The 13,932-nt window shown below is 36.7% G+C and overlaps 1 protein-coding gene across 5 annotated transcripts in view; it reads left to right on the top strand.

The window, feature by feature from the left end:
• The window catches only part of LOC121378822 (protein FAM13B-like), a 117,119-nt gene that overhangs the window by 65,565 nt on the left and 37,622 nt on the right, over nucleotides 1-13,932 (top strand). For all 5 annotated transcript variants that reach the window (XM_041507152.1, XM_041507154.1, XM_041507153.1 and 2 more), the window contains 6 exons: nucleotides 688-897; nucleotides 3,347-3,539; nucleotides 6,745-6,868; nucleotides 8,475-8,570; nucleotides 10,034-10,248; nucleotides 13,099-13,172. In XM_041507152.1, coding sequence (XP_041363086.1) covers nucleotides 688-897; nucleotides 3,347-3,539; nucleotides 6,745-6,868; nucleotides 8,475-8,570; nucleotides 10,034-10,248; nucleotides 13,099-13,172 — 912 coding nt within the window. The remainder of the gene's footprint in view (nucleotides 1-687; nucleotides 898-3,346; nucleotides 3,540-6,744; nucleotides 6,869-8,474; nucleotides 8,571-10,033; nucleotides 10,249-13,098; nucleotides 13,173-13,932) is intronic.

The raw sequence follows: 13,932 nt of genomic DNA, 5'->3' as shown, positions 1-13,932 counted from the left end.
TTTAGAGGGGATCTTCCCATTTCAACGTCACAGACGTTGGTATACCACATGACCGTTATCATTTTGGTTCGGTTTGTTTTCTCATGCACGGTTCGTGCAATCAACATCCGATTTGTTGTCGTTTGCTTGTCGTTCATTTGTGAGATTTTTCTTCACAGTTCGTGAACATTTTCATTAACAATAAAGTTCAGACGAGTAAGTATCCTTAAAACCAATAAGTCTTACGATATCTGGAGAGGACAGAACAGTTGGAACATGCCCAGGAGAGGTGAAAGGAACGCACCCCAAGTCTGTGTGCACTCTGGGAAATTTGTCGTGACATAGGCATTTCTGTGCTTCGAGCGACATCTACCGGTGACATCAGAATACTAACTTTCAAAATTATTTCAAGTTATTGGATCACGGGGATTCCCATGGTATTTATCGATATAAAACCTGCTTTTTCACTCTATTTTATAAAAACGTGATCTAAGTGTGTTACAGTTTTGTAGATTAACCAAAATTAGAATTAATTTTCGCGAGCTGAAACTAGGGCATGCGACTTTAAGTGGTCTTATAAGCCAGTTGGACAGACTCTTATTTGATATGGGAAAAATATTTGTGGCGTATTAAGTGAGGTGTCTGCTTACTAGATTGGATTTCTCAGTGTTAATGAATGTTCATTATTTTGTGTCTGTATTTTGTTAGGACTGGAACAAGAAGGAGTATTTCGGATTAATGGAAATGCTAAAACTCTGGAGAAACTTAAGTATTCCTTCGATCACCATGGCGATGCTGAGTTTGATGAAGAGGAGGACATCATGGCAATAGCAGGCCTTCTCAAGTTATTCCTGAGAGAAATGGCCGATGCTGTTATTCCACAAAATAGAACTAAAGCTTTTCTCTCTGTTTATGAAGGTACCAATTTTTATTTCAGTTAATGTCTTGACTTTCATGTTCAGAGTTAAAATTTCACTTAGGTTATATGACAAGATATATAAATGACCCCCTGCAAAAAACAAAACAAACAAACAAAAAACAAAAACATATAAAAAACAACCCCAAACAAACAAAAACAACAAAACAACCCTTCCCAAAGTGAATTAAACAAATTAATAACAGTATTTAAAAAAAAAAAAAAACTTTATGTAATTAATATGTGAAAGAAAGAAATGTTTTATTTAACGACACACTCAACACATTTTATTTACGATTATATGGCATCAGACATATGGTTAAAGACCACAAAGATAGAGAGAGGAAACCCGCTGTCGCACTTCATGGGCTACTCTTTTCGATTAGCAGCAAGGGTTATTTTATATGCACCATCCCACAGACAGGGTAGTACATATCATGGGCTTTGATATACCAGTCATGGTGCACTGGCTGGAACGAGCAATAGCCCAATGGGCCCATGGATGAGGATCAATCACAGACCGAACGTGCATCAAGCAAACGCTTTACCACTGGGCTACGTCCTGCCCCTATGTGAAGAACCTGTATCTAACTTTGCCCAACAAACTAATTTAGGTAAAGAGTAAAGATATAAAGAAACATGCCTCTGGGTTCAGAATGCAACTTTTAATTATCCCATTCTTTATCTTACTTGAAGGTAACACTTGGACCAATTACTAGTTCCTATTAATACAACTTTAATAATGGTGGGTGGGTTGGGTTTTTTTACCAGTGCACCATGACTTTTATATCAACGGCCATGGTATGTGCTATCCTGTCTGGGATGATGCATATAAACAATCCTTTGCTACTAATGGAAAAATGTAGAGGGTTTCCTCTCTAAGACTATTATTACCAAATGTTTCACAGGAGACAATATTTCGAAATCTGAGGTAACCGGAAGTCGGTTCACGTGGTTTTTACCTAGGTAACCAATTGTTCGGTTACGTGAATTATATTTGCGTAACCCGTGGGTTACCTGATTGGTTACCTCAGAATTACGTTGAAATTATATTTTAAATACATAGTTTTTAGCTCAAACATAAAGTTAAAACAAATACAAAAGAAAACGTTTTACCAAAAAAATATGTCTTTAATGCTTGCTAAAGTTATCAATATTATAACAGCCGCCCCAGTACTGAAACAAAATACAGGGGCATAACCAGACATTTTTTTAGTATTTCGCAAGCCAAAGGTGTGCCCGAGCCGGGGAAATCGAGAGGTCTCCCCCTGTGAATTTGTTTTAAACTCAGAACCGTTGTAGATGCATTCTGAACCTTTTCGAAGGCATTTTTTTTCTATCTTTTTTCGAATTAATTTTAAGAGGATATTTTATAGAACATTACATAAGACTCGACCAATTCCCGGATTATGTTTTTGCATTACGCACATACGTACTGTGCGTAATGGGCACTACGTCTTTGAAATAGATACATAATTATTTAAAGGGATTCCTTTTTTCGTTTTGCGCTGGTTACACTACTTTCACATTATCGATGGTACTTCTATACTACAGTGACGTTCCAAATGTTTGTTTTTTAAAGCTCGTTATGCGATGTTAGTATTTTTCAATTTTTGTGACACTTTTGGATTCCTGTTTACGTTAAAACTGTTTTTAACATATGTAAAATTATAGGCAATCTAATATTATGTCTACATATATTCCTTTAGAGATAAAATAGCAGCAGATAATTTAGCCATCCCTAGAGGTCCGAGCACATTTCTTTAAAACTTTTTTAAAAGTTACGACTGGTTGCAAGTTACAACTGTTGCAATATAACATTGTTTACTGGTTTGCTGCGCATCAAGTATCTAAAATTCAGCCTAAAACATTTGTCGGAATACTAGTAGTATGTCTGCGTGAATAAACTTCCTGTAATCGTGAAGTTTGCAAGTTTTAATTTCTGAACGTTTACAGGCCATGACGTAACCAATTTGCGGTTCGCGTAAATTTAGTTTTGCGTAACCGACACGCGAACAGAACGGCGGTTCGCATGAAATATTGTGCCCTGGTTTCATATCCAGTAGCCAATGATTCGTAAATCAATGTGCTCTGGTGGTGTCGTTAAACAAAATAAACTTGCACTATAAATTGTTTATTGTATTCAATATATTCATAGGTTATTTGTTTATTGTATTCAATATATTCATAGGTTATTTGTTTATTGTATTCAATATATTCATAGGTTATCTGTTTATTGTATTCAATGTATTCATAGGTTATTTGTTTATTGTATTCAGTATATTCATAGGTTATTTGTTTGCTTTCATTTTTTTTCATTTTTTTAAATTAATGGTTTGCAAGTAGATGCCATTGTGATGGTTCACAAATAATGTAACTAATAATACTAGTATAAATGTTTGATTCTTTATTGCATTCATTACGTTACACAATTATTTGTTTGCTTGTCAGTGTTTTCGGGTAACAGTGGGGACAATGCCAACCTGGTGTTACACCTGTGGAACATGGTTAACAAGCTGCCCCAGGTGAACTACGATCTACTGAAGTTCCTCATCAAGTTCCTGGTGGTGGTGGCGCACCATGAACACAAGAACAAGATGAGTCCCATGGCTCTGTGCATCGTGTTCGGACCAAACCTCTTCAAGTACGTCCACAGATCTATCACAGACAGTCTGTTGTTTACAGGGCTCGAACTTAAGAATTTGTCTCCCACGGCAATTTAAAACAAAATTGCCGTAGGTGAAATGGCCCATAGACAGCAATTCAAAGCATGCTCAGGGCAAATTTTTTAATGACTTTTCCAGCAATAAATGAGACTGAAATGTTATTTTGCTGTATGTATAATTATTTTAAATTTACTAATGTTATACTAGTATACTGGCAGATAATGTATGTATAATTATTTTAAATTTACTAATGTTATACTAGTATACTGGCAGATAATGTACATCAGGCATAAACATTTTGCCATCATTGAGGAGCTTTAACAATGGCATTTTTGTGCTATTGATGATGTTCCTAATGACGGCAGTTGGCGTCGGTGCCATCGTTAAATTCGAGCCCTGGTTTAGAGCCATGTGGTTCTTACACCTGCTTTCCATGTACACTTTTCCACTTGTAAATTTATCAGTACAGTGCATATACACTGTACACTTTTTCACATGAGTGATTTTATCAATACAGTGCATATACACTGTACACTTTTCCACATGAGTGATTTTTTCAATACAGTGCATATACACTACACTTTTCCACATGAGTGATTTTATCAATACACTGCATATACACTACACTTTTCCACATGAGTGATTTTTTCAATACAGTGCATATACACTGTACACTTTTCCACATGAGTGATTTTTTCAATACAGTGCATATACACTGTACACTTCCACATGAGTGATTTTTTCAATACAGTGCATATACACTGTACACTTTTCCACATGAGTGATTTTTTCAATACAGTGCATATACACTACACTTTTCCACATGAGTGATTTTTTCAATACAGTGCATATACACTGTACACTTTTCCACATGAGTGATTTTTTCAATACAGTGCATATACAATACACTTTTCCACACGAGTGATTTTATCAATACAGTGCATATACACTACACTTTTCCACACGAGTGATTTTTTCAATACAGTGCATATACACTACACTTTTCCACATGAGTGATTTTTTCAATACAGTGCATATACACTACACTTTTCCACATGAGTGATTTTTTCAATACACTGCATATACACTAAACTTTTCCACACGAGTGATTTTTTCAATACAGTGCATATACACTACACTTATCCACACGAGTGATTTTTTCAATACAGTGCATATACACTACACTTTTCCACATGAGTGATTTTTTCAATACACTGCATATACACTACACTTTTCCACATGAGAGGCAGGACCTAGCCCAGTGGTAAAGCCCTCGCCTGATGTGCAGTCAGTCTGGAATTAATCCCCATCCTTGGGGCCCATTGGGCTATTTCTCATTCCAGTCAGTGCATCACGACTGGTATATCAAAGGCCGTGATATATGCTATCCTATTTGTGCATATAAAAGATCCCTTGCTACTAATGGAAAAATGTAGCGGGTTTCCTCTTTAAGACTATATCTCAGATTACCAAATCCAATAGCCGATGATTAATAAATCAATGTGCTCTAGTGGTGTCATTAAACAAACTTTTTTACAGCTGTGATTTTATCAATATAGCGTCATTTTGTTTCTATACATGCACATATACTCACACTTTTCCATGTGATTTTGTGAATACATTGCATTCATACATTTCAGTTTGAATAAATACAAATCTTTATGCATCCAGAATCTACACCTGTTTACTGTAATAGATACAGTCACATCTGCATCAGAAATATTATTTCTCTCTTTCTTGCACAACTAATGAACCACCTCACTATGAAAGGTTATATTCCTTTTGTTGATAATATGAAATTATTGTGGGAATTCACTGGAAACAGTTAAAGTTGATGCATGTATCAATATTGCTTACAATGATACATGGAGAACAGGCCGCACGTATCAACATTGCTTACAATGATACATGGAGAGCAGGCCACACGTATCAACATTGCTTACAATGATACATGGAGAGCAGGCCGCACGTATCAACATTGCTTATAATGATACATGGAGAGCAGGCCGCACGTATCAACATTGCTTATAATGATACATGGAGAGCAGGCCGCACGTATCAACATTGCTTACAATGATACGTGGAGAGCAGGCCGCATGTATCAACATTGCTTATAATGATACGTGGAGAGCAGGCCGCATGCCGCACGTATCAGCATTGCCGTGTCAATTGCCTGTAATAATACGTGGAGAGCACGCCGCACGTATCAGCATTGCCTGTAATGATACGTGGAGAGCAGGCCGCACGTATCAACATTGCCTGTAATGATACGTGGAGAGCAGGCCGCACGTATCAGCATTGCCTGTAATAATACGTGGAGAGCACGCCGCACGTATCAGCATTGCCTGTAATGATACGTGGAGAGCAGGCCGCACGTATCAGCATTGCCTGTAATGATACGTGGAGAGCAGGCCGCACGTATCAGCATTGCCTGTAATGATACGTGGAGAGCAGGCCGCACGTATCAGCATTGCCTGTAATGATACGTGGAGAGCAGGCCGCACGTATCAGCATTGCCTGTAATGATACGTGGAGAGCAGGCCGCACGTATCAGCATTGCCTGTAATGATACGTGGAGAGCAGGCCGCACGTATCAGCATTGCCTATAATGATACGTGGAGAGCAGGCTGCACGCTTGCCTATAATGATATGTGGAGAGCAGGCTGCACATATCAACATTGCCTATAATGAGAGCAGGCCGCACGTATCAGCATTGCCTATAATGATACATGGAGAGCAGGCCTTACACTGAAGACTTCTTGTGAGCCATTCAGGATCTAAATAGTGCACTAATGAAAAGCCTGCTTTAGAAAAAGGTTGATTGGGGAGGGGAATACTATTTGACCTAGATTGGTTTTTAGAGACATGGGATCAAAATATTTCTGCCTTAAATATATGAATTGTCTGCAACATCTGGTATATCAAACATAGTAGGTCGTTCTCTGTGAAAGGAAATTTAACGAATAGACTATGTGATGGAATTTAAACAAAAATAGAAAGAAAGGCTTCTTGGGTAAATGTTTTCGGCCATGTCATGCTTTAGTTCTTGCCATACCATGTCATACCACGTTCCTTGCCCTTTCGTGATCCTAATTGTTATTGCCCTAGTCCTCCCTGTGCCTTTCTGTTTTCATTTAAGTAGAAAACCGTTTTAATTGTTTCGTGTGTGGTGTGTTTTTTCAGATGCGGTGATGGGATGTCTGGGATGCGAGACCAGGGAGTAACCAATCAGATTGTTTACAAGTTCATCACCGAGTATGATGCGATATTCCAGTCCGAGGGCGAGGAATCACCAGTCTCTGAATGGGTAGAACGGCCATTATTGTAATAGTTTACAACATTGAGAACGGCACATCCAACACACTAACATAAGTGTGGAAAGCACAATGCACTGCTTCCCCAATTTTTAACAGAGTGGCTTTCAAATATCATTATATACAGTGTATATGCACAAAGCAAATACTAGGAACATTTTGTTTTCAAAGTCTTCATTAGCAATACTTCTAATCAATTGAAAATTGATTAGCAACTACTGTTTAATGTTTTCAAATTGTGTAGCGATTTCTGAAACTTGCATAGTGAATCATGACACGATACTCAACAAAATGTTCCCTAGCATAAAATTAATTAATCTCATTTGAAAATTATTTAGGTTCTAAAAGGGGATTGGAAGTCCATTTTTTATATATCCACTAGGAATGGAAGGAAGGAAAATGTTTCATTTAATGATGCACTCAACACATTTTATTTTCGGTTATATGGCATCAAACATATATATGGTTAAGGACCACACAGATATTGAGAGAGGAAACCTGCGGTCGCCACTTCATGGACTACTCTTTTCGATTAGCAGCAAGGGATCTTTTATATGCACCATCCCACAGACAGGGTAGTACATACCACAGGCTTTGATATACCAGTCGTGGTGTACTGACTGGAACGGGATATAGCCCAATGGGCCCACCGATGGGGATCGATCCCAGACCGACCGCACACTGAGCGAGAGCTTTACCACTGGGCTACGTCCTGCCAAAACACTAGGAATGTGTCATATGATAATTGTACCAATATATTATGATTGAAATGATAAATAACACTGATTATGATACACCCTACCTGTACAGATTCACTCAGCTATTTTCATATTCAGGTTCATTGTCAGTGGGAAACTGGTCTCTTGATTCGACCGTCTTTTTAACCTTGTTCATAAATATGAATGACATTATTAAATTTAAATTATTAACTTTTAATACACTGATGTGATTGACTTATTTCATGTTTTAAATAATTAACTTCAGCTTGTATCATATATGTTCTTTTCTTTGTTACAAATCACCTTTAAAATTCTGTAAAATTGATTGACACTGCTATAAATAATGTATTATGATATTTATTAATATCCAAGGAACACACATGACAATTTTTAAAATTCTCATAATACCTATCCATATGTAATCCACCATCGACATACAGTTTATTTAACCTAGCATGCATATAAAACAATGATGCAGATCAATCTAGGCATAAGATGATAAATACAGTGTCAGCTATTCTAGAACAAGGCTTGCATTGGTGCCTTAAATGATCATTAAAAATGACCCCCTCCCCCACTCCCAAAAAAGAGAGGTAAACTGTTCCAGCAATATCAGTTGACATTTTATGTTTATAAAATATCTTAAAGAACATTTCACTTGTCATTTCATTCTGTTTTCAAAACCAATGTATATATTCTTCTCATAATAATGTACAATAATTCTAACTTGCATTTTATTGTCAAAACTAATACATGTGTGTATTTATTATTTTCATAATACTTACATTAACTTAAAACTGTGATGTAGTTTTTCTCTTAAAAATGGGTTCATCCAAATATGTCACAGCCAATGAAAAAGTAGTTGTATTTCTGGTTCCAGAAAATTAAGTACAAGAAGATACCTCCAGTTCGACCGCCGCCTCCTAAATTCCAAGATAAATCTAATGACACTGTTCCAATACCGTCGCCCAGAAAGGTATGTAATGTTTACATAGTATTTCGACCACCTCTACCTATTTTAAATCTAATGACACTGTTCCAATACCGTCACCCAGAAAGGTATGTAATATCTACATAGTATCTTGACCACCTCCACTTACTTCCAAGATATGTCTAATGACACTGTTCCAATACCCTCCCCCAGAAAGGTATGTAATATCTACATAGTATCTTGACCACCTCCACATACTTCTAAGATATGTCTTATGACACTGTTCCAATACCGTCACCCAGAAAGGTATGTAATATCTACATAGTATTTCAACCACCTCTACCTATTTTAAATCTAATGACAGTGTTCCATTACCGTCACCCATAAAGGTATGTATGATACAGGTAACATCTACTTAATATTTCGACCACCTCCACCTATATTCCAAGATATGTCTTAAGACACTTACAATACAGTCACTCAGAAAGGTGTGTAATTTTGTTGAGTTTTTGTTTGTTTGGTTTTCATGTTCTCTTATCCTTCTTATGGAGTCAAAAAGGTCATGGTCAGTCCATTATAACATATTTCAAAGATATTTGTCAAGAAAAGACATGTTTGTTTCATGACACTTCAGGTAGTACTAAACCAAATAACTTCCGGCTGGGTCAAAGTTCGAGGTGCACCCAACTTTTGATAGAGAAGTGAACACCACAAGTCCTGTGATTGGTTATAAATGTGAGTGTGTTGGTTGTAAAAAATCTGGGTAAAAAAAATAAGCAATTTTATTTCATCTAGTATCAATGTGTCAAGTAGCCTTGTGCTTAAAACATGTATGGGGTACCTGTAAAAAAAAGTACTCGAATTTTGTGCGGAACTAGGGTAGTCATAGACGCTACCCGTTATCTCAGAAACAAGCATTTCTGATTCACTTTAAGTGTGAGGGGTGGTAGTATTTATATCCGTGGCATTTATATTGATTGATATGATGCAGGTAGGAGTTTTAGCACATATGTTACTATTGTCGTCTATGGGATTTGATTTGGTAGTATACACCCTTCAGCATATTAATCATAGTTTAGTGAATTGTTGTAGGGGTGGGGAGGGAGAAATCCTATGGGTTCTCTAAGGATAATCAAGCCTATGACATGAGGCGAGCACTTGGCCACATCCCATCTGTAGAATATTCGAAAAGATGTTAATAGTAAACTTTGATGGATCAATCATAAAACACTGGTTAAAAAGAGTCAACATTTGCAACATTTGGAACGTTGTGAGTCCAATTATAATAATTGAAAAAGCTCATAAATTGCCATGAGCTGGAATGTCATAAACAGTTTACTTGTTTTATTACCCAGATATAGTATGTTTGAATAAAAGAATCCACTATCTTCATGACTAGAAACTCAAGATTTCCACTTAATCACATTATTTTATCCAGTTTTGACAGCTTCATATTTGTAATACAAATATCAATTATTATTTCTCTGTACAAACAAATGTGATTTCAGATTCGTCGAAGCTACAACAGCAACCACTACGAGGACGACGATGACGACTGGGACAAGAGTGACTCATCTGCAACTCCGCTGCCAGGCAGCTACAACTACCACAGTCCATACATCAGCGACGATGTCGACCACCTCGGCCGGGCCTCTCCCATCGTCCTCGATGGCGACGGTCTTAGCATTGTCGAGTCCCCAGTCCCCACACCGAAAACTCACGAGTATGTATTATTGAGTCCCCAGTCACCACATCGAAAACTCATGAGTATGTATTGAGCCCCCAGTCCCCACACTGAAAACTCATGAGTATGTATTATTGAGTCCCCAGTCCCCACATCGAAAACTCGTGAGTATGTATTATTGAGTCTGCTGTCCCCACACCAAAAACTCACGAGTATGTATTATTATTGAGTCTCCAGTCGTCCCCACAACAAAAACTCATGGGTTTGTATTATTATTGAGTCTCCTGTCCCCACACCGAAAACTCATCAGTATGTATTATTATTGAGTCCCCGATTACTAAACCTAAACCTTGGTATGTATTATTGAGTCCCCAATTCTAAAACCTAAAACTAATGAATATGTATCATGATGGAATCCCCATTTCCCATACCTGTTAAATATTTTTAATATTAAATTACACATTTCTTACAGTTCTTGTTTAAATTATCAATTTTCGTAAATAACACGTTTCAGATCAGTCTGCTGTTTTTAGTAGTCAAACAGAAAGGGTTTATTACATAAAAATCTAGAATGATTAACTTTGAACTCTTCTTGCATTAAGTAAAAAAAAAATTTGAAAACATTCAACAGTAGGCCTCTTTGTTATAAAAGTGTCGTGCATGTGTTGTCATTAAACATTTGAGTCTAAGACTGAAGGTTTTTAAACATGGGCCTATATTCAGTTAAAATGAGCTACTGTGAGTTTAGATTTGCCTTCATACTGTGTGGTCAGCCCTGGTTTTGGTTTTGTTTATGTTTTCCTGTCCTAGCAAAGTATATCATTGAACTGTATTACTGTGTTACTGTATTACAGGGCACAATATTTCATGTGAATTGTGGTTCTGTTCGGGTGTTGGTTATGCAAAATTAAATTTACGTGAGCCGCAAATCGGTTACGACGTGACCTGTAGACGTTCAGAAATTAAAACTTGCATATTCACGGTTACAGGAAGTTATTCATGCAGACATACTATTATAGTACTAGACTAAATGTTTTACACTGATTTTTAGATACTTGATGCACAGCAAACCAGTAGACAATGTTATATTGCAACAGTTATCACTTGCAACCAGTCTAACTATAGTCCGTCCCACAGAGAACACCTTTTTTTCATGCTATGGAATTTATTACAACTTATTTATTTCTGAGCCAATTGATTTATAAATTGCACCCAAAAATAGTATTTGTATGTTATTTCCAAAACACTTTTACTTTAAGTCTTATATCAAACCTAACTGAAATTATTTACAAAAAACATTTTCATAGAATGATGGGATGGACTATAAATGCTCAGTATAGAGTCAAGCCAAAAGTTTTAAAGAAATGTGCACGGACTGCTGGGAATAGCTGAATTATCTGCTGCTATTTTATCTCTAAAATATTATATGTAGACATAATATTGGATTTCTTATAATTTTACAAATGTTGAAAATGATTTTAATATAAACAGGAATCCAAAGTGTCACAAAAGTTGAAAAATACTAACATCGCATAATGAGCTTTAAAAAACAAACATTTGGAATGTCACTGTAGTCTAGAAGTACCATCGTTAAAATGAAAGTAGCATGTCCACCACAAAACAAACATTTGGAATGTCACTGTAGTCTAGAAGTACCATCGTTAAAATGAAAGTAGCATGTCCACCACAAAACGAACATTTGGAATGTCACTGTAGTCTAGAAGTACCATCGTTAAAATGAAAGTAGCATGTCCACCACAAAACGAACATTTGGAATGTCACTGTAGTCTAGAAGTACCATCGTTAAAATGAAAGTAGCATGTCCACCACAAAACGAACATTTGGAATGTCACTGTAGTCTAGAAGTACCATTGTTAAAATGAAAGTAGCATGTCCACCACAAAACGAACATTTGGAATGTCACTGTAGTCTAGAAGTACCATCGTTAAAAAGAAAGTAACATGTCCACCACAAAACAAACATTTGGAATGTCACTGTAGTCTAGAAGTACCATCGTTAAAATGAAAGTAGCATGTCCACCACAAAACGAACATTTGGAATGTCACTGTAGTCTAGAAGTACCATCGTTAAAATGAAAGTAGCATGTCCACCACAAAACGAACATTTGGAATGTCACTGTAGTCTAGAAGTACCATCGTTAAAATGAAAGTAGCATGTCCACCACAAAACGAACATTTGGAATGTCACTGTAGTCTAGAAGTACCATCGTTAAAATGAAAGTAGCATGTCCACCACAAAACGAACATTTGGAATGTCACTGTAGTCTAGAAGTACCATCGTTAAAATGAAAGTAGCATGTCCACCACAAAACGAACATTTGGAATGTCACTGTAGTCTAGAAGTACCATCGTTAAAATGAAAGTAGCATGTCCACCACAAAACAAAAAAAGAATTTGGAAGTATCTATTTTGTACTGAGGGGCGGGACATAGCCCAGTGGTACATCGCTCGCTCGATGCGCAGTCGGTGTGAGATCGATCCATGAAGTGGTGAAAGCGGTTTTCCTCTCTCAATATCTGTATGGTCCTTAACCATATGTCTGATGCCATATAACCGTCAATAAAATGTGTTGAGTGCATCGTTAAATAAAACATTTCTTTCTTTCTATTTTGTACTGGGGCTGATATTTAGTCCTTTTACAATATTGTTAACTTTAGCAAGCATTAAAGAAACTGTCTTATAAAATCTTTTCTTTTGTATCTTGTTTTAAGTTCATGTTTTAGCTAAAAAATTATCTATTTAAAATGTAATATAATTCACGTAACCGAACAATTGGTTACCTAGGTAAAAACCAAGTGAACTGACTTCCGATTACCTCAGATTTTGAAATATTCTCCCCTGTTTGATATGTTGATAAACTGTGTTTCAGAATTGTTGAGAGAACAATCAGTCTCACTATTAATGAGCACATCTTTGGTGAGGAGGAATCCACGGAATCCAATGGTATGTTATAACTTTCCTTTGTTCATTTGGTCTTCATTTTCATTCATTTTAAGTATGTAGCCCAGAGGTAAAATACTAGCCTGATGCACAGTCAGTTTAGGATCAATTTATGTTGGTGGGCCCATTGGGCTAGTTCTCGTTCCAACCAGTGCTCCACAACTGATGTAACAAAATCCGTTTGTGATATCCTTTTCTTTTCTACTACACCTGGCCTCAAACAATGGCATATTCCGCTAGGGATATTAGTCTGTTCCAAACATCCCAACAGCAAATGAGATGACTTAAAAGGTTTAGCCATTCTATTAGCTGTTGGGATGTTAGGACCAGACTAATATCTCTTGGGGAATATGCCTTTATTTGATGTCAGGTTAAGTAGTCTTAAAAGAGAAAACACTACACTAAGTTTTCTCCAGTCTGTGAGATGCTGAATATAAAAAATACCTTGCTACTAATAGGAAATAGTAGCCCATTGCATGTGGTTCTTAACCATTTGCCATATAGCCATAATTAAAATGTGTTGAGTGTGTCATTAACTAAAACATTCCTTTCTTCCTTCATTTTAACTTCTTATCCAGTTACGGCTTAAGCATACTGTCATGGCACATAACTCGGCTGTCTGGGCTGTCTGTTCAGAACAGTAGGTTAATGATTAGTTTAGTTGGTGGTGAGAGAGAGAGAGAGAGAGACAGAGAGACAGAAAGAAAGAAAGAAAGAAAGAAGTGTTTTATTTAACGACGCACTCAACACATTTTATTTATGG

Source organism: Gigantopelta aegis, chromosome 8 (genome assembly GCF_016097555.1).
Source record: "Gigantopelta aegis isolate Gae_Host chromosome 8, Gae_host_genome, whole genome shotgun sequence".
Lineage (NCBI taxonomy): Eukaryota > Metazoa > Mollusca > Gastropoda > Neomphalida > Peltospiridae > Gigantopelta > Gigantopelta aegis.
This window is presented reverse-complemented; position numbering and strand designations above follow the sequence as displayed.